Below are 21,497 nucleotides of genomic sequence, written 5' to 3'. Positions count from 1 at the left end.
TTTATTGAGGAAAGTCATAGAGCATCATTTGGTTCTGTTTACAAAAGCAGTAAGTATGCAACGTTACACAGTAAATTTACAATACTATTTTGGGTAATGAAATGTGCTTTCGTTGATCAAAGAAATGTATCAAAAGTACTTAAGAGCCAGTACTGTGTCTGAAAAATCGAAGATACCCAGCCCTACTCATTAGTAACCGTTTACAGATTTCGTGTACCACATAGTTGCTGTCTTCTGCTGAAATGTTGGATATATTTAAGAGAGGAAAGCTCGAGGACTTGAATTTAGAAAAGCGATCTAGATTTCGTAGGCACAAACAGTTTGTAAATGACATTTAAAACCAGCTCTGCATTCAAGACAAATGGTTACACCTTTTTACACAAGACACATTAAAATCTGTGACTGACATTAGGACAGTGTCTTGCACTTTTTGAAGTTAATGTAATTTTTCTGAAATGTGGGAGCAAAACAAACTAGTAATGCCCAAACTGTTACAAATGGCCTTGTAGCTTGACATACAGTACACATCTGAACGGATTAAGTTTCTGCTCAGACCAGACACGCTTGGCATTTCTGAGCTCTTCTTTTTTTCGCCTTGATGCCAAACCATTCACAGTTGCTTGGTATTAAAGATAAAAAATAATAATGTGACAGGGAATCACATCGTGTTCTGCTTTGTAGAGTCCATTCCTTACACCCGTTCCGTTCCCTCTTCTCTCTATTTTAAGGTCCCTATTATCCTGAAAAAGCTACAGTCAGCTCTTTGCCTTAGAGCAATAACCATTATGTATTTGGGTGACCGTGGATGACTCCAGATGTACTGTCCTTTGTCCTCAGGACTTATGTCCAAACGAACAGGCCTGGAGGTGAAGATCTGATTACCTCCGACACGCTCAGTACTTTTTCACGTTGATAAAAACCTTGATGGCTCCAGTGAAGTCCGCGGAGAGAAGAACCTCTGTATGATCTGTCTTGAGGGCACCTGCGAAGTACGGTACATTTTTATAGCACTGGGACGACACATTTTGGTGTCAGGAGAGCTGTACAAGGATGAGTACAAGTAAATTTACCTGAGGGTATGGTTTCTGAATCTGTGGAGTCCAGGCTCTTACACTCTGCTTCTGGTTTCTCTGCCCCAGTTTCTTGTGGAACAATAAGGGCTGGGTGGGGCGCAAAAATGGCTGAGGTGACCACTGCATTGTGTGCTGCAAGACAAAATGTGAGGCTTTAGTAACAGATGGAACAAGGACAATCATTTATTAGATAGCTAATTGTATTGAAATAGTAGGTGAGTTTACATGGACAGTTTCAAATAGGTTTGATTCAAATTAATCTGTTTGAAGATTTCAGCTTGAGCGTATACATGGGTTACAAAGTAAACTGGTTGGTTGTTTACATGCGCCAATGAAACAAATGTTTCGAACTTCCATCTTGGGGCGGTGGATTTCTTGCTTGACATTTTCGCTTGAGTGGCAGCCAGGCACGACTCGTGCGTGCTGAAGCGTGCGTTCGTACGCCAAGTCCTGAGCATGTGCAGAACAAACGCAGCCAGAAATCAACCCGTTTCAAGGTATACATGAGACGGTTTGAGGTGTTTATATGAAGTATTTTTCACTCGGTTTGGTCTCCCAAACCTATTTGAACCGTTTAAAACTGTCCATGTAAACCCACCTAGTTTTTGGCTTTCAGCACTATAAACAGTTACCTTTAATCCCTTCCCAGAAGTCATTGCGATCTCGTCGTACAGATGTGAACTTGCTCAGGTCGTGGTAAGTGCTCCAGATGTACACGTACTTATCCTCTGAGCCACTGACTATGAAGGAGTAGTCATGGCTGTAGGGAGACAATCCCACAACGAACCAGAATTAGTAGCACAACATATAAACAAGTCTGAATGTTACTATAGTAAATGTTACCGATGTTAGATCACAATACTAATGTCAAAACTGCGTGAGAGGGAAGCTTCCCCACCTGAAGCTCGCTTTGATCTGACTGCTGCTGTTCACGTAACCTTTGTATTTCATGGACAGAGACAAGTCCCTTAGGTCATACAGGCGGATGCGGGAATCATTTGAGGTTACCAGAATCTGTTCAGGGGAAAGAGGGAATGTGTCACTTCAGAAATCTCTCTGAAAAACCTTATTACAGGAACATCAAACACACTTCATGTGTATTTGTACTAGAAACCAGACGTTACCTTATTCTCTCCAGGTAGAGGTTCAATGCCAGTGATTTTGCGTCCAACTTTGTTCCTGCCTCTCGTGGACCTCACATGAATTTGTGTGTGGTATTTCAGGCGCTAATTAATGTGCAAAAGAAAAAAAAAACATGGAATTAATACTACAATGCTAATAAGAGCTCAAAAGAACTTCTATTGTAATGGAACAGTAGCTTGACTAGTTACCTCTGTGTCATAAAAGATGCATCGGCCATCATAGGTGCCAATGACGGCATATTTCCCATTTTGGCAGAAGTTGGCGGCGGTGATGAGGCGTGTCTGACCATCCACCTCGTTCCACAGCGCCACCTTCTTGTCAGGAATGTTCCAGAGCCGGAGCTTTCCGTCCAGAGAGCCGCTTAAGAAGTATCTGTCATCCTGCGAAACAAGAAGTGAGTGTTACTATAAATATGTTCTGATAGTCAGGATGAATAGTCTCGTGATTTGTGCTGAGGCAAGTAATGCAAGGTGATTCAACTTACTCTGGGATGAAAAGCGATAGCTGTTACAAAATCAATGTGCTGAAAGCAGCAAAGACACTCTCTCCTGGATATGTGCCATAACCTGACAGTTTTATCCATGGAAGATGAGAGCAGGAAAAAGTTCTAGATCGAGACAAAAATAGATAAGGTGAGAACAAGAGATAAAAACACATCCTGCAGACATAACTAATGGGAAGATCAGGGACAAAAAGATGAAGATCGTCACCTTAGACCATGACAAGTCCAGCAAATCAGCTGTATGACCCTTGTACTTGCAGAAGGGGACTTGACGGAAAGGTGCATTCCTATCTTCTGTATCCGGATCCTCTGGAGCGCAACTTGCCTGTAAGAGTAAAATCTGAAGTAAGTACAATCTCTGAATAAAGGAACCTCAAATAAACCTTACAATATTATAATATTTTCAGGAATACCTAAACAATCCTTAAATCAAATGTGTTTTTTAATTTTACTCACCCCATAATCAGTGTCAGATTTAGAGGAGCATAAACTTTCCTGAGACGGAGACGGTGAAACTCGACCTGGAGAAGCAAAGACAAAAACGAATCTTGTTGCAGCCAAAGTTGGTCTAAAAATTAAAACAATTATCACACAACGCAAAAAAAATCAGAGATGCCTGTGACGATACATACCTTCAGTGTTGTATTTTAATCTCATGTTATTGAAGTAGTCAAAGGCAGTCTTCAAGACCCAGATGCGAACTACATTATCCTGGCCTGCGGTTGCCAGCAGCCTCCCACAGTGGGAGAACTTCATCGTCCAAACAGCCCCCTGAGAAAGAGATGGCGTAACACAAGCAATGATTGGTGCACATCATCTCATTAACAAAAGATAGGGGAAAAAAAAATCCAAACCCGAGACCATCTTACCGTGTGTTCTCCACTCAGGTCCTGCACAACTTTAATCTGGTCAAAGTCAAAGGGACCCTTGAAACTGTGCGCTGCCTTGAACTTGGCGGGCCGGGTGTAAGGCATGCCCTCATCGTCACTTGATGATGGATCGTCCTGATCGGTGTGGAAAACTGAGGCCAAACAAAACAAAAAGTGTAACTAAGATAATCAAAACCATCTCGCCAGGAGGAGCATTAATATTTCATAAGTCTGTGCTGGCACTGTAGCAGTTCAGAAATTTAACTGCTGCTCTGCCATTTTTCATGTGATCATGTAGAGCTGGTTCAAGATCTAAGATCAACATGTTTGGCTGTTTCCATTTATGAACAATTCTCATTACTCGCATTTACAAATGCCAACCTGCCTTCACTTGTATGTGCTGTCTGCAACAGATTGTACTTTGATTTATGCAAAGAAATCAAAACATCCCATTAGGAATTTTGTAATTGCAATATGTCTGAGACATTTTTAAGGCCAATATTAATCAATATCCTGTAAAATGCAGTTTAAAGAAGTATAAGAAGCTTTAAATGATTGTGCTCTTTTACCTTCATCACGCACACTTTTCACTTTGTTGACTGCCTTCTCTCCATACTCCTCAGCGAGATGCTTGGCCTTCTTCACAGACTTGCCCAGGAATTTCTTGAACTGGGTTCTGGTCAGAAATAAACAACAACAAATTAAATATATTTATGGAAGATCTTGTGCTGAGGGTGAGGGGAATCAATTCCCATCAACAGACAACAGGAGGCCATTAATCTTTACGTTTTCTGCTTCAGTTTTCCTCCGTCTGTGTCCGTCAGCGGTGCCTGAGGCTTTTCATCATCATCTGACTGTGCTGCATCATTCCTGCGAGGGGAAATATATAACAAATCAACTTCCCTTAGAAAATGTACCATTTGTTTTTACATGATGAGGCTTAAGAAGGATTTTCACAGTGGGAAAATGTTTTATTCATCTACAAATCTGCCTCAGACAAGATCATTGGCATGCTTCTTCCATGGAAGCTTGATTTGAGGGTTAGTTGTCTGGATTCAATTTATTCTGTCCACCGGTGACTTTTTATTTTGTTCAGTAGTAGTACCTACTAGTTTTGCAATGTCACCGTTGCTTCTTGTCAATTAAATGTCTGTTGCTCAACTCATTTGAAATTAATTACCACAGCTTGCTTTCTCTCCTGTCTGTTGCTGATGCGAGTCCATGGTCAGTGAATGTTTGTTTTGTCCAATTTGTGGCTGTTTTTGTGTAGATTGTTATTGTTTCCAATGCATGAATCAGTGTTTGTGGTATATTAGAGCAAATGATTCTTCCAAATGCATTCTCATAAAGTACTTTATGTATAGGGGAGATAGTACTAACTTCCTGTGCCCGTTAAATTAATCAATTCTGCAGCTAATACTGAATATTTGTATATTCTTACGCAATATACTCCTTGGTCCTCCTCATGATGTGCAGAGTGAGAGGGTTAATCCCAGCAGGAAGTTTCTCTTCTGCCTGGATTAGTGGGATCTCTTCGCCAGTGTCCAGATTCTTGATCATCACACTTGCCAGGATTTCCTGTTGTAAGATAACACATAAATGCATGTGTGCCACATAGAAAGTTGAGGGGAAAGGAATGTGCAAGAGGCTGGGTTATGGCTTGGATTCAAACTGATGAAAAGGCAATAGAAAGAAGCAGGACTCTTACTTCATCTGTCAGTTCTCTACCGGAGTTGGAGCGCGGACGCTGAGGGCCTGGAGTTTGTCCTCCGCTCTGAGATGATGCCTGTTCATCCTCATTTTCCTAACAAAAACACAAAGCAAGAAATTGTGCAGTGGTGTAGCAGATAAGAAAACTGCTACATCATATGTTATTTTAAACAGTAATGAATGAACAAAAAAAAAAAGGAGGTCGATATGACTCACCTGTGCCGTCACCACCTTGTCCCCACTGGTGGCACTGGCCAGATCTAAGGAATGCTGCAGCTCTTTGGTTAAACTCCTCACTGTGCTGCTGGGAGACACCAGGCCCGACGGCTCCAGAGCCTCACCACCGACTGCACAGCCCGCAGACACTGAGCGATTACACAACAGCACACAACACGCCATTTAAAAACTGGCTATCTGTTCTGTCTGCTTTGCATGCATTTAGCTGATACACATCGCAGATGATAAAGCACTTTCATTTCAGACATTCTGCCTAGATACTCGCCCTCTGTTAAGTTAAACCCTCCCTGCAGAGAAGGGGATGCTGGAAGCTGTTCTCCTAATTCTTTGAAATACACATTTGGAAATGGTTACAAAACATTAGACAGCTATACCATGATGGTTGTCTATAACAAGGGATTTGAGATGACAGAATAACTCTGAAACACTTCTACTTTCCAATATGATACCAGTCTGAACAACAGTGGGTGTTACCATCTATCTTTCTGTCCACTCACTATTCATGGTGTTTTAAGCTATTCATCCTTAATCTAAAACACTATATACACTTGGTGGTTACAGGCTATCATCCATTCTCCAACGATCTGCGATGCCTCAGATCAATACTTATAATTGGAATGTTGAAAAAGTTATTGCTCTTAAGGCAGCACTTTAGAGAAATGTCAAACATTTACTAATCCAGTAATGATGTTTTCTCTACCTTCCAGTCCACTTGGCCTCAGACACTCTTGAGACTTCTTTGAAGGCAGACCCTGCCAAGACGGGGGAGGCGGTCTCGGTGGAGGACCTCCACTGGGAGGTGGTGGGCGTACAGGCGGAGGCTTCTTGGTGCTGGCTACAATGTCTGGCTCCACTGTGAATTGACGTGGAGGTTTCGTAGGCCCAGAGGAGTCAGAGTCAGACTGCCTGTCTGTGAGTGGGACCTGGTCTAAGATGTCTGCGGGCCTCTGCTCCTGCTCGCCCTCTGCTACCACGACCGCTACAAACGACTGACTCTGCCCTATGGTGCTGGTGATGTCCGGGGGCTGAACATGTTCTTGTGACCCAGCCGACTGCCCAGGGAGATCTAAGGGTTCAGGAGCAGGAGCTCCGTTCGTCGTTGCACTTTCCTGTTGTTCCTCTTGCCTCTCAACGAGCTGCGGTTCGACAGCTGGCGCTGCTGCCTCCACAGGAACTTCCTGAGCATTATTCTCTTCCTTTAGCTCTGGCTCTTCTCTTACATCAACATGTAGCTGATCTAGCAGCTGAGCCACTTCACCAACATCCCCAGTGCTTCCCTTTTGACTCTCCTCTATGATGCTATCAATGATCTGTGAGGAAGAGAAAATAACCGTTATGTAACTCAACAATACAGTACCTGTGATGTCTGGCTCAGCTAAGAAATGTTTTTTTTGTCTGTACATGTTCTGTTTCTGTTTCTTTTCACAGCATGTAACACATTGTAACACATGACACCTACATGGAGTCTGGACAATACAGAACACACTGCAGGAAATGCAATTTCTAAAACACACCATCATAGATTTGGGCTCACTCTGACCCCTGATATTTGCACACAAACTTTTTAAAATTACATGTACAAAATAAAAAATATAAGAATATGATAAAAATGCAACATCTCGTTTTTTTTCCAGCGAGTCAGTAATCTCCTGTGGGACACTGTGCAATAAAAGAGAAAACCATTACTTGTAGGGAATCATCTTGCTGAGTCTCAGATGTGGCCGCTCCGCAGTTCACCTCTTGCGCAGCATTAACTGATTTCTGCAAAAGCTGTTCAAAAGATAATATAGAACAATTTTAACTACAATACATAGACTCCTCAGAGTGCATGGCTAATGGACACACTTCCTTTAAAACTCTAGTTCTCTAATCTAGCGAACTTTAATTGGTCTGCAGTCTGCTTATCATGAAGGTGAGTGTATTCTTAAGTCCATTTCAAGGTCTCATACAGATTTTATTAATGCATTAAACGCTATTCCATGATTTAGCTTCCTTTTTGCTTCCACTTCAATGTTTTCCGCACTCTGATTGTGATTTAGGTGTAAGGATAATGCCAGTCAGTGAGCAAGCAAGCAACTCCTGGGTTCTTTCCAATATCACCTAACTGTAGCGTAGATCTAATTTGCAATCTCTCATGAGTCTAATTTGAATTTCAGTTGTAACCGTCTGTGGGAAGGGCAGGCAGAGGAAAAGAAAAACAGATGATCTATTTCCATGTCATTTGCATTTCCCTAGCTGTCAGGAAGGCAGCACTGGCAAATCAGTGACGGCAAGCATCATCACAAATATTTGGCTGAATATTTGCAGTCAATGACTCATTACTGAACAAGCTGCGTTAAGTGACTGCAACTTAAGAGACTGTCAGGAAACATCAAGATAGTGCAGCTTCAAGGAGAGCTTCAATAAAGACTGTATTTGCCTCTACAGAGTCAAACACTTCAGTGTGTAAATTCACTCCCACCTTAGCACTGACATTTGAATCTAGTCAGATATCTACATTTCTTTAAGCCCAAGATTGACGGGGGGGGGGGGTAATGGTAATTTTCAATCTTTCTATGTTTCAATCACTTGAGATGTCCCTACACTCTGCCCCCAAGGTATCAGGTCTCCTTTTGTTTCTTAACCATTTGTGTATTTTAATGTCTAGACCTCTTAACTTGCCACTTAGAAACAAAACCCCGCAGGATAGCCCAGGTGTGAAACACTCGGGAGTCGGTGCCGTTACCTGCATCAGACAAAAGGGTATGAAAACACTCTCTGGTATGGGGTCGAACCCCTGCAGCAGACAAAGGGATTTTCCTCAGGTATAAATGCCTGTGAATATTCTCATTTGTCCAGGTCATCTTTATCCCCAAAGAAATTTAAATCAAAAGCAACTGGGCTTGGTTATTTGTCTAGGAAGACGTTTCACCTCTCATCCAAGCGGCTTCATCACTTCATGTACACATCTGACCAGGCTGGGACTGGTCCAACTATCTGGTGTGGTTAAATGCCTGGATCTCCACACCAGGTAGTTGGACCAGTCCCAGCCTGGTCAGATGTGTACATGAAGTGATGAAGCCTCTTGGATGAGAGGTGAAACGTCTTCCTAGACAAATAACCATGTCCAGTTGCTTTTGATTTAAATTTCTTTGGGGACTCAGGTATAAATGTTTAGGTCTCCCCTTTACCATCACCGCTCGGGTGAGGAGTACTGACCTTTCCTTGCAAGGAAATAAAAACGTATCTGCCGGCAGAAGTCTGTATTTCATTATTCACCAACAGCAAACCGTTAAGAATTTCCACAACAGTAGCTAGGATAGGTGGAGCATTGTAGTGTGCAAGTGTGTGTGAATGGGCATCTGCATCTCTATATTGTATCATGTTTTGTGTTCACTTTATATTATGATTTTGTCCTAATGATGACTGTACTCTTGTTTTGTATTTTTGTTGGTAATAAGGACCTCCTTGAAAATATATGGTACATCTCAAGGGGCTATCTGTTAAATAAAGTCACATTTATCTGACAAAAATGACTGCAACAGATTCTCTAAAGGGTTTGAATGGATTTCAACAGGATCAAACTTTGATAATTTTACTCACTTACAACCCAGTGTATAAGCTTACTAAAATGCGTTTTCAAGCCTTGCTTACAGTCAAAGTAATGCTGGGATTACTTCTGATAGCAACTCAGCACAACACATGCTGCCTTGTTTTAACAGTGCCTGGGTTTAAATAAACATACCTTAGGCGAAGGAATGACAAACTTTGCAGGTGACCTAGAAAAAAAACACAAGGGGACATGGCTCAAAACCGGAATGACGGTCAATGTTTAAAATACAAGGACATGAAAACAAATCTGACTCAAAAGCAAAGTTATTATGATTCTACCCCCAACTCGTTTCTAAATCAGGTTTTACTTCAGGCTGAAAAATGCTTTGTCTTGTGTTGTCAATGATTAATGATTAAAACCATGTCAGATTACACAATACAGAGTGACCTCCATCTTTTGTTTTCCCTTTGAGATCTTTCAGTTCTTTCATTTTCAAAATCTAAGAAAGATATAAAATCAAACATGTGCAGGCAGTCTTATTTTCTCACACTGAGCCTTCATAAATTGGCTGTATTTCCTAACTTTGTAACTGGTTGATCCAGATTGTTATACACACACCAGCCAAAAATCCCAACACTCCCACCATGACAGTCAGTCAGTCATTTCTTTTCTTTTCTTATGGTGTTGCAACACACAACGTGTTTGGATGGAAACTGTTGGATTTGCATCTTGGCTTCAGCTTTCACGGGAACTTGTTCCGACAAACAAACATCATCCTACAGTCCCGAGATCACAGGAATAACATCATGTGACTTGTATGTTGGGCAGAGTCTCCCTGCACTGTCAAACAGCTGGACAACTGACATACTGTGTGACACTGCACTAACACATTTAAATTGTTCAAAAATTGACTGGACATTTATTTCAACCAAAACCCCTTAAAGCAATTAACCTAATCATCTATACAAATGATAATTTTCGCATTTGTGATGTTGTTGTTGCTACCAGTTAGCTAGCTCGTCCATGCTAAGTTTTTGGGAGGTACTTTGCTAGGTTTTGCATTCGGGATTTAAACAGCAAAAGCCACTCTTTTCAAAACATATTATGACAAAATGTGTTTCCTTACACTTTCGGAGATGGCGTGAAATTGACGTCCTCTGGAGCATCATAAAATTCCTCGGTGTCACTTGTATCTGACGCCATGCTAACGTGAATGTAGCTCGCTGGCTAGTTTCAGACAGCTGTCTAAAAGCCGAACCTGCGAAAGACTTCAGCCTTGCACATATGTGCCTGTTTCTCTATATACTGCCCACTCGGCGGTGATATTATGATATTAATTGCTTGGCCCAGACGTCGTCAAACAACCTTTCCAGTCCAACGTCACGCCATAACGTCAAACTAAGTATGCTAGCCAATTGCTAGGCTGCTAACCAATGTAATCTGGTTGTACGATGGAGCGACACGGAAAGCTAACAAGCGCTTTCAACTCCTGTTTTTAAAATCTGTCTCATTCGCGGCACATTACGCTACTCCACCAACGCAGACATCTAAAGCGCCTTTTTTCACATCAGCATACACTTGATCAGCTGTCAGGCTCCCGGAGCCAGTGGACCGCGTCATAAACAAAACAGCCCCACAAAAAATACATCTCAGGGAGGTTGAGTCAAAGGGCGGGGCGCAGACACCGCTTCTTCTTCGGTTTCACTGTTACGGCAGCCGGGCAGGGTCTAGCGTCGAGACCGCCCGCTACCGATGATCCAAGGTACCAGGGTGTACGGAGCAAACTGGGGATGGGCTGGCATGGGATGCACAAGAGAGAGCTTTGCATTGCATATCGAGAAAACACACTACAGACTACAGTGTTTTTCTGAGGCTGGACAAACAACAACCATAGAACCATAAAATCTAAAAACTGAAATTACTGGATCTTTGCAGGAAAAGATAGATAGATAGATAGATAGATAGATAGATAGATAGATAGATAGATAGATAGATAGATAGATAGATAGATAGATATTTATTGTTATTCTATAGTCACGACACAACTAAAAAAGCTGCAGCTGAAGGTGCTTTATTAAGTGCTACACAGAATAAAAAAACACACAACTAACTACAAGAGACAAGTGTTGCACTAAGTCCCACAATATATTGCACATGCACACTGTATGTTGTGAGTGAGAGGCATACTTCTGCAACAATTTTATGTCTTGTCATTAAAACCCTCTAAAAACCGAACATAGCATCGATGCAATGCTTGCACGTTTTACATAACATGAAATAATTTAGACTGCAATTTAATCGCGGGATTGTATTATGGCCTATCCGCTCCGCTGTCGATGGGACAGATACCGACAATCTTTCCTGCCACATTCCATCACACTGTCATCACACTAAACAGCTAAAACACTCTGGTCATACAGTCACTGCGCACTTTATTTTCTACACAAAGTTACACACATTTCGCACATTTTTTTTTTTTTTTTTTTTACTTTGCACTAAAATCAACACTGCCAATTTGTTGTATATACTTTTGTACATTACATTTTATTTGCTATTGCTATTTTATTATAGTTTGTTCTTTGTATTCTTATCCTATATGTTGTTATCTTCACTGTGTGTAATAATGCCGCTGCTGCTGCACTGTAATTTGTAATTTCCCAGCTTGGGAGGCGGATCCTCCACTTTCCGAGGGTCCTTGAATGATCACGTGGTCCGGGAAGAGCAGTTTATAACCCGTCTTTGCCCACATGGCTCTGGCCCACGCCACACACAGCAACATGGAACTTCGGTCTCCCATGGATAGGAAAAGAAAACGGGTGGAGGACAAAACAACAAACGACGATGAAAACTACAAAGTGCAAAAGCTCCTGGATTTACTATTTGACGACGACGATGACGAAAATGAAAGTGACTCAGACGCGGAGAGCTGGAAACCTGACGAAGAAGAAGGTGTTGATCCCGATGAGGATGAAAGGTAGGAGAAGTTAGGCTATGCAGATTCATTTGGCTTATTGTGCAGTATAAACACCATATTTAGTTGGCCATTCATGTGCATAAGTGTGCTATTTGAATGCAATGTTTTAGAACATGGATAATTATTGATTTAAGCGCGGAGGTGCGCTAAAAAGGGGGGTTACCTGACTAGTGAGCTAGCGTAGTCTAGCCTAGTAGAGCTAGCTCTGGGCTTCATGCACAACTCCACTACTTCCTGAACTTAAACAAGCTCCTTTATTTCCTGTCTTACATTATTGGACAAACTGATTAATCCAGGTGTGTCTGAGTAGTCACAATGAGACAGACACACCTGGATTAATCAGTTTGTCCAATAATGTAAGACTGTGTGTGTGTGTGTGTGTGTGTGTGTGTGTGTGTGTAAATATAATTATATAAAATTGTAGTTGATTTTTTTAAATATATTTTTATCTGTTTTTTTATTCATTCATTTTTTATTATTTTGTTTTATTTATTACCTGACGTTTTATTTTATTTATTTGTATTTTGTATTTTCTTTTGGGGCCCCCTGCCCCTGCATTCCTCCCTGGGCGGCCCCACCCCCATATATAAATGTAACCGTTGGTTTTGTTTTGGTCACTTCTCGTCTGGTCAGTTTGTTGAGAGGGGTTGGGGAGACGGAGCTGATTGTGTTTTGTTTTTATTTCTTTCAACTGGTCAGGAATAAAAGAAATAACCTCTAGGAGGACTGTGATTCTTTGAACAACAACGCAGAGTGATCCACGAACCGGTTACATGTGTGTGTACACGATACAAGTCCTGATATACGAAATAATGAATTATAAATGTAAAGAAATGAGAGTGACACTTTTTTTCCATCTTTTTGTATGCTTCCAGCTCAGACAATGAGGATGACCCATCATACCCACTATCCCTCACATCATGCCGCACTACATCCTCTCACCCTCCAGCAACACCACCATCATCACCACCACCACCACAGGGCAGAGGGCGCAGAAGAGGACAGGAAGAAGGCAGCTGGAAAGACATTGAGGAGGAGGACACTGTGCACAAGTTGCCCAATTTCACACCCAAGAGACCTGCTGGCCTGCAGACCATGATAAATAAGAACAATCCACCAATCGAACTGTTCAAGCTGTTTTTTGGTCAGAAGGAAGTAACAACTATATGTCGGCATACTAACATCAATGCCACAAATCAGATCGCAAAGGGGAAAAAGTACAAATGGGTTGAACTCAAACCTCCAGAATTTTACCAGTTTGTCGGTCTGTTATTTTACATGGCCATCCTCCAGCTTCCCAGACAGATAGATTACTGGAGGCTACGGTCTATTTTTAGTGTCTCTTTTCCCCGTGATATAATGCCCAGAGACAGGTTCTTGGCCATTTCAAGAAATGTGCACATCAGTCACCCGAAAGACGATGTCATCAACGACCAAAAAAAAGGAACTCCTGAATACGACCCAGTGCATCGTCTCAAGCCCCTGTACATCCAAATCAGGGACACATGCAAAGCTCTGTGGCACCCCAAGAAGCAGATTGCCATCGACGAACGCATGGTTGCCACAAAAGCTAATATTGCTTTGCGCCAATATGTGAAGGCAAAGCCTACGAAGTGGGGGGTGAAGCTTTTTGTGTTGGCCGACTCCAGCAATGGCTACACAGCTGACTTCATCATATATACCGGTAAGAGTAGGTTCAACTCAGGGCAGGGACTTCCATATGATGTGGTCATGTCGCTCATGGATTCGTCACGCCTGGGGAGAGGATACCACCTCTATTGCGATAACTATTACACAAGCCCGAAGCTCTTCAGAGATCTTTATGAGCAGGGCTTTGTTGCATGTGGCACTTACCGGGCCAATCGAAGAGATGCCCCGGCAACAACTGTAGGTGCCCTAAGCAAGAAAAGTGCCAGGGGTTCCATCAAATGGATCAGGGAACAGAAGCTGTTGTTCGTGAAATGGATGGACACCAGACAGGTGTCGGTGTGCTCCACGATCCACAAAGCCTTCAGCGGGCAGACTGTGTCACGGACCATCAAGTGCAAGGAGACTGGAAAATGGGAGAGGAAGGTCATCGCAGTACCGGATGCTATCATGGACTACAACAGGTACATGGGTGGCGTCGACCTCTCTGACCAGCTCATCCAATACTACTCGGTGCGCAGGAAGACCAAGAAGTGGTACAGAACCCTGCTGTTCCACTTCATAGATATAGCTGCGACAAACAGCTATATACTGTACACAGAGCAGTGTGCCGCCACAGGCAAAAAGCCCACCAGTCACCTGGAGTTCATGGAGGAGCTGGCTGCCGGCCTGTGTGGCGTGTCACGTGAGTGTCCGACGCCGAGCAGAGGAGGCGACTGTCTCCCGGTCTGCCTGAACAACAACGGCGAGGCAGACGAGGCCAACGTCGCGACCAGAAGACCTGATGCGGCTACAAAAGGGCGCAGGCGATGCTCACACTGTGGCAGATGTGCCAGCTGGAAGTGCCGTCGCTGTGACGTTGTGCTGTGTCTGGTGGCGCACAGAAACTGCTTTGCAGAATGGCATGACAAGAAAGGTCCTGTAGTGGAAGATGCTCCTGTAAACATAGAAGGTGCTCCTGTAGAAGTGGAAGATGCTCCTGTAAAAGTGGAAGATGCTCCTGTAGAAGTAGAAGTAAAAGTGGAAGATGCTCATGTAGAAGTAAAAGTGGAGTGAAAGTGGAAGATGCTGAAGACCCATGAACACAAACAATGGTGTACAAAGAACTGTAGCCATGTAAATAGTTTATCACACAGCCTTAGTTTTGACCTCTGAGCTGTTGTTGTTACTTGTTTGTTATTGTTATATCATCATCATCATTATTATTATTAGCCTACTATTTCATCTTTTATAACAATTATTTTTGCTATTACTTTGTCACTTGTTTGTTTTTTAACTATCATCACTATAATCAACAATTTGTCTTAAGAAACTTGTCATTGGAAGGCATTAAAAAAATGTTTTTTGATGAAGTTGACTTCTGGTCGTCCATTTATCAACAGATTGTCTATTTTCCAATTATATATAACACTTCTGTGAGAGCCAAAGTCATTATTACATACTTACATACATATACTTGGTATATGATAAATGTTGACAAAACATTTTTTTGTGGGTGTATACTAGGCCTTTAGTGGGAAAGTCTGGCTATCATCATATCATATGATTCAGGGAAACCTGTCATTTTATCTGCTGCAATATAAAGTCACATTCATACCTTACCTTTGGGTGAGCATGCCATATTTCACAAAAAACAACAACTTTAGTAACAGCTCATTGATCATGGCAATATAGTACTACCTGAAAAAATCAGCTCAGAATTGGCAAAAAAAAAAAAAAATAGTACTATTTCCTGGCGTTTTTAGGTCTATGTAGGCTTTAAAAATGGCCATATCTCTGGTGCACTAAAATGGGCAAATAGTCTCAGCACTGCTGTCTCTGTACATCTAAACTTTTAATGAAGCTCCTAAGTACAATATCTGCAGGCCTTGTAAAATATATATATATATATATATATATATATACTGTATATGTATTAGCATAAGGACAAGGACAGAAGTCCACTTCTACTGAACAGCTCTTCTGCCTTCTCTGGTGAGTGTTGTTCAAGATGTAAAGCATGCCCAGTGCCTCCAATGTGGTCAATGTCAATGTTAGAAAGAAAATGCAAATTGGTGAGCAAAGAGTCCTAAAATGTGTACTGGGCATAATTGCTGTCCTCTTTGGCGAATTTAAAAAAGACTCTCAAACCAATGAAAACAAATAAGACTCATTTGTGCTTAATTCAGTGTTCACATGATGTGAAAGATGTTTTTTTGGTAATAAAACTGTTAAGATGGATTCAGGAGGTGCATAGTACTAAGAGTCAGTCTGGTTGCAGCAGAAAAACATGATCAAATACATATAAAGAGCCTCAGGCTGACCTGGAGAAATCTGGAGTTCTAGTTTCAGCCCATACACTTATACACCAAACCTCCACGGGTGAATACCAAGGAGGACACCACTCATGAAAGAAAGGCACATAAAAGGCTAGAGCCTAGTGTATGCAAAAAACTTCAAATTTTCATAGATAGATAAGCAGAGTTTCTGGGATAATGTTCAAGGATAGATGAAAGCAGAGGAGCTCTTTGGGAATGCAGTTCATCAGTTTGTTTATAAGTGATGAAGGTGTGTGGGGCTGCTTTATAGCCTGTGGTACTAGAAGCATTAAATTTATCAAAGGAAAGATGAAGTCAGAAAGTTTTGAGAGGATTTTAGAGCAAAACATGTTACCCCCTGTTTTGAGGCGAAGGTCTCAAGTCTTTTAGCAGAACTAAAGCAGGCTAAATTTTGAGTTTACATCATTTCACAAGTATGAATGTTTAAGCGGTTTTTATTTTTTAAGTATATAGCCTTGGACATTTTTGGAAAAATATCATGGTTATACTAAATGGATTCATTCATTTGCATTTATTTCTGAAAATATTCTTCTCAGGAGTTCTAATAATTTTGATGACTGTATCTGTATCAAACTCTTAATTTTTCACTCACTCTAACATCTTCTCTGTAATTCTGAATCCCGCTGGATTCCTGATATTACCTTCCTGATTCTTCTTGAGCCCTGCACTAGTATCAATATTTATTTCACAGTTCAAATACTCCCTCCTTCCCTGCCAAGCACCATTTCTTCATGTTACATTAAAGCGTCTCTCATATCTCCTATCAGCTTATCGTCCCCACAAGCCCTTGCATAGTAAATGAAGAGGATTTATTCTGCATCCTCCTTGATCCGTTTACCTGTGTAACTGGAGAGGGCCACTCACTGTGATAATCAAAACAAGTTCAAAAACGAAAATGACACACACATAACTGATCCTGGAAGGTGTGTGGGAATCTTTAATTACTTCTGCCAAGGTGGTAAGGCTTGGTTTGTTTGTTGTGAAATCACGCAAAAGATTGGCACCAAACTGAGTGAAGAGATGTGGCATGGAGCAGGGAAGAAGTCATTTAATTTTGACTTTTTCAAATTATCCACTCTGAATTAGATTTCTTTTCTGAAGCTATGTTATTTGACATTAGCCTTGAGGGCTGCCCTCTTGTCAATGCCCTTCAAATCATAAACCTTAGTTATTATTACAAAATGTAAATACAGGACTATTATCAGTTGAATGCTTCATTAATTGCAAGCGTAGCACAAAAAGTGAGAATAAGTAAAACATGTACTTAAATTAGAAGCTGCAGGTTATACTCATTCACATTAAGCAGGCACTATTAGTGTTATCATTATATCCTTTATTTTAACTCAGATATTGAGGAAGTAACCTCTTTTATAATATATGACAAAACATTTGAAACATACAGTGAATACAGCATTCAAAGATAAATTGAAAAGCCACTACTTAGGACAGAGTGCACTGAGAGTAAAAGAGAGAGTGTTAAGTTTATTATTTACCAGTGATTCCAGTATTTTTGCCAGACAGGATAGTTTAGATTTAGGCTATTAAGGTCAGCTGTTCCACTGCTTTTATGTAAGGGTGTTACTGTTACTATTGAACAACTGTAGAGCTCTTCAGCAACATAAGCACTGAGTTTAAAAGTCTGTTATTCAATCAAAGCACTCCTTGTTCCAGATCAATGCATAAGTTGATTAACAATGAGCTTGCAATTTAACTGTTGATTTGAGAGGACAAAAAGGTGGAGGTGGTAGGCGTGCGTGCGTGTTGAAAGAAACACAGTGCATTGTAATGAATGCATACATTATTTCCCCTTGGTTATATTATAATTACAGATGGAAGTTTCGTTAACATTACCAAGCCTGATGTTTTATATTATTAATGAATTAATATTAGATTATTCAATTCAATTCAACACTTTATTTCGGAGAGGCGGTCCATAGAGCAATAAAAAAAAAACACACACACACAGAGAAAAGACAGATATTCAAAATATCAAGTATTTACATACAAAACACCAATGCCAGAGCCTTACGCTGAACCGTATACTCAGGGCAAGATTTGCCAGTGTAGAAATTGTTTCGGTTTCTTGTGTAAGCTATGAGGTGTGGAGATACATGTGTGTTTAAGATGGAGAGTTATACGAGCAGATGTCCTCCATGTAAATAAGCAGATGTAAAAACAGATACAACTGTGCTTGCTCCTTGCTTGAACAAGCATAGCATCACATTACCAAAATTTCCACCTCAGTCACCCTATTATCCTGTTACACTCACTTCTGCTGTTTTATTTTTAATTTTTTTTAAATTTTAGACCATTATCACACATATTGCACTACTTTTCTTTTTGCACCCACACAGCATTACAATAACCTTTAAAAAACAAGTGATGTTCTATGTAAGAGGAACCATATAGATTTCGTGAAAAGCTGTGGGGATTTACACTACAAATTTCCATAAATAATGGTTAGGGCAAAACAGTAGCCTGTAGACATCTCCTACAGACCTCAAAGGGGACTCTTCTTTAGACCCCACTTTATTTAGTAACGGAAGTTTTGAGCCAATGAGAAAAGATTGCCATACTCTTCCGCCAATGGAAAGTTTGGATGCTCCAGCTCTCCTAGTAAGCGACAGCCCCATTGGATAAAACAAGGAAGGAGGCTCTGCTGCTGGTATAAGTGGATTTGAGGGGCTTGGAAGGAAAACAAGGACGGCTAGTTAACGTTGCCTCGGCGTTGAAGGTATGAAATCTGTTTTTTAAAAAGTTTAAAGAGACTATTTAAGACACAGACAGGGACTGGAATATCATTATGTTGTAATGAGGTCAACAAACAGCAGGTTGACAGATACTTACAGCCATTTGTTGGTGGTGGCAGACCGACACAACCAAGCAGACTAACTAATAACTAACCCAACTAACTCATGTTAAGACCCCGGTCGTTCACGCTGCTGTGAGCGAAGGTAGCACAGCTAGCTGGTGATGGCTAACTGTAATGTAACTGTAACTGTAACTGACACGGTAAACTGTCCTTTACCAACGTTTATTCCAGGCTAGCAACGTTAACGTTAAAGGGGTTAGCTTAGCTAGTTAGCTTTAGCCCTGTTTCCACTGGAGGTGTAGCGATAGTATTGAGGCAACATGGCCAGATATCCAGTAAAGCTCCAGTGTGACAGGGTTGTCTTTTGTTTTGTTTGTTTAATCATCACTGCTTAGTCTCATCTATGAAACGCTCACCTTTTTAAAAAACCCCGATAGTAGTGTATAGCCTCTGCTAGCCTGTCAGCTACCTCGCCATGGACTTAGTTTGTGTCCCACTTGGCTTTAAAGGGACTAACCTCGTTGCCTGAGAACTACAGCACGAAGCTACACAGAGGATGACTGACAACTCCATCAGTCTTATGTCATTACAATCGTGTCATGTTTAACGAGTTACAACATCGGAACCAGCGAGTTACTTTTAAGGAAACTTTTTTTTTTTTACTGGCTCCATATTGACGTGTGGACCTGTTAACCATTCTTGTTTTGTTTTGTTCTTGTTTGTTTTTTTTAATCGATAAAAATACTGCGCCAGTTGTTCCGTGAATATTATTAGCTGGATTTTCAGAATAATAGAGGAAGGTTGCTCTTTCAACTAACGCACATGACAGATATTTTTAGTTTCCATTAGCCTAGTTCTTTGTAAAGCAACAAGTTACAGAAATATGATGCAACTGTCACATTTCAGCAGGGGATGAGGGGTCAAGAAACACCCATACATATTGCCATCGACTTCTGTGCATCTCAAATGAACATGAAAGCAATTGTATTCACATTACTTAGTTTCATTAGTAACACAGCCGCAGGCGGCAAATGTCATAAGCAGGATGTAAAGTCCTTGAAATGTATTATTAATTTGAAAGCAATTACAGCAGATTTTATCTAACCTCTTCAAGACTTGATAGACATTTCAAAGTGAGCTCTGTGCAAACAACTTTTACTCTAAATTGAACAGCTTTTATCTTGTTTTCTTGGCTGAAACTGAATGTGGTTTTGGAAGAAAGGAAGATTCAGTGCAGATATTAAAAGTGACATGTTTGTATTTTTGAGGTGTGGTTTTGGTGAGGGTATGGAGCACCCTATACACAGAGGGGAGACAATGCCCATCGGACTACATGACAGGTAATGTCCAATATCACATATATCTTTATTTCCTTTGCCACTGTGATTATGTATATTAATTCACTTTGATGTTTCACTCTTGTCTCACATTCTGGAGCTGTTAATTAACAATAATCATTGTGAAAAGAGCTGTGTAAAAGTTTTTTTTTTTTATTGCTCTCAACATTAATAATTGAAGGTTAATTCATGATTGACCAGTCTGTTACTGCATATATTGCAGCAATTATCAGTCCTCCATAGCTTCCACCTGGAGTTAGTTAAGAGGAGTTAATCAGGTAATCTGATTAGATTGTAGGAAAGAAAAGCAGAAGGGCTGAGGCGCTCAATGACCACTGCTGAGAGTTCACCGCAGTTTCACCTTATGACATAAAGGATATTGCAGTGTTTCAGCTTCATGAATGTACCTGTTGTGGTCTTCCACACACGTTTAATTTGTGTTTTTTGCCAGCAGTCACTCACACAGCCCTGGTTATAGACAGAGAATGAAATGGGTGATTTTTAACTGGGCCCAACCAGTGTTGATGCTGGCATACGAGCAAATATTTTTCTGAGCTGACCCACCTTATCCTCTGCCAGGAATGAGCAACAAACCCTTTGCATAACAGAATCTGTGATGGATCATGTACTTTGCTGTCAAGTGAATAGTATAAACATATGAAGATTACTACCTGCATTCAACATGTCACACATTGGCTGAAATACGTTTAGTCATCTTGGTTTGCTTGTCTTTGTCTGATCACAGACTCATTAAACAGTGTTTAGGTAAAAACAATGCATTTTTAAGTTGAACTAAAAGGCATTAAAAAGTTGTTTCTTGATAATTAGAGTAATTTCTGTTGTTTTGGTGTGTTTATGTGGCCGTTAGTCTGCTGTACCAGATGAGATGGAATATGTTGGTTCTAAATTTGGCAACGCTGCTCTGTTTCCTTTGCCATCAGTGACAAATGAGGACAAAAACCAGAAAGAGGATGGAAGAGTCTGTCTCACATTATGTCAGTGCTGTAAATTACATGTGAAAAGAGTTGTTTCCGGAGACAATTTTGTGTTATACTCTGCCTGCTACTGTTTGTTTGTGTGTTTGATATTACCCAGGATTTAGCCTGCTCTAATATTGTAATATTGGGTGTTGTATGGCTGCAGAATGTTTTGGAAAATTATTATTGGCAAAATAATGTATTTATAGATGTGGAAGTGAGTATTGGCATTCAGTTGACTTATCCATGTTGACATATTGGTTGGCTAGTTTGGTTGCAGTGTGCTGTCAAGCAGCCTGTTAATTTTGCAAAGGGCTGCACAATATATACCGGTATGTTGAGATTATATGGGTAGATATTGCGATT

The 21,497-nt window shown here is 40.9% G+C and overlaps 2 protein-coding genes across 2 annotated transcripts in view; one reads left to right on the top strand and one right to left on the bottom strand.

The window, feature by feature from the left end:
* Positions 1-9: 9 nt before the first annotated feature.
* wdr44 (WD repeat domain 44) lies at positions 10-10,703 on the bottom strand. The gene is made up of 20 exons (XM_085797900.1): positions 10,193-10,703; positions 9,259-9,292; positions 7,221-7,304; positions 6,235-6,844; positions 5,514-5,662; positions 5,296-5,391; positions 5,029-5,165; positions 4,374-4,457; positions 4,157-4,263; positions 3,588-3,739; positions 3,351-3,489; positions 3,175-3,239; positions 2,927-3,043; positions 2,701-2,823; positions 2,405-2,596; positions 2,198-2,299; positions 1,972-2,087; positions 1,706-1,833; positions 1,071-1,205; positions 10-982 (listed from the first exon to the last, which is right to left on the bottom strand). Exons 1-20 carry the CDS (start codon positions 10,267-10,269, stop codon positions 894-896), a joined length of 2,736 nt encoding a protein of 911 aa, XP_085654026.1. The 5' UTR covers positions 10,270-10,703; the 3' UTR covers positions 10-893.
* Positions 10,704-18,678: 7,975 nt separating this feature from the next.
* Positions 18,679-21,497, top strand: part of klhl13 (kelch-like family member 13) — a 38,976-nt gene continuing 36,157 nt past the window's right edge. Inside the window, exons 1-2 of the mRNA XM_085797899.1 lie at positions 18,679-18,739; positions 20,086-20,157. Coding sequence (XP_085654025.1) covers positions 20,105-20,157 — 53 coding nt within the window. The 5' untranslated portion in view covers positions 18,679-18,739; positions 20,086-20,104. The remainder of the gene's footprint in view (positions 18,740-20,085; positions 20,158-21,497) is intronic.

This window comes from Trachurus japonicus, chromosome 14 (genome assembly GCF_045865225.1).
Source record: "Trachurus japonicus isolate A0001 chromosome 14, Traja_1.0".
In the NCBI taxonomy this organism is placed as follows: domain Eukaryota; kingdom Metazoa; phylum Chordata; class Actinopteri; order Carangiformes; family Carangidae; genus Trachurus; species Trachurus japonicus.
This window is presented reverse-complemented; position numbering and strand designations above follow the sequence as displayed.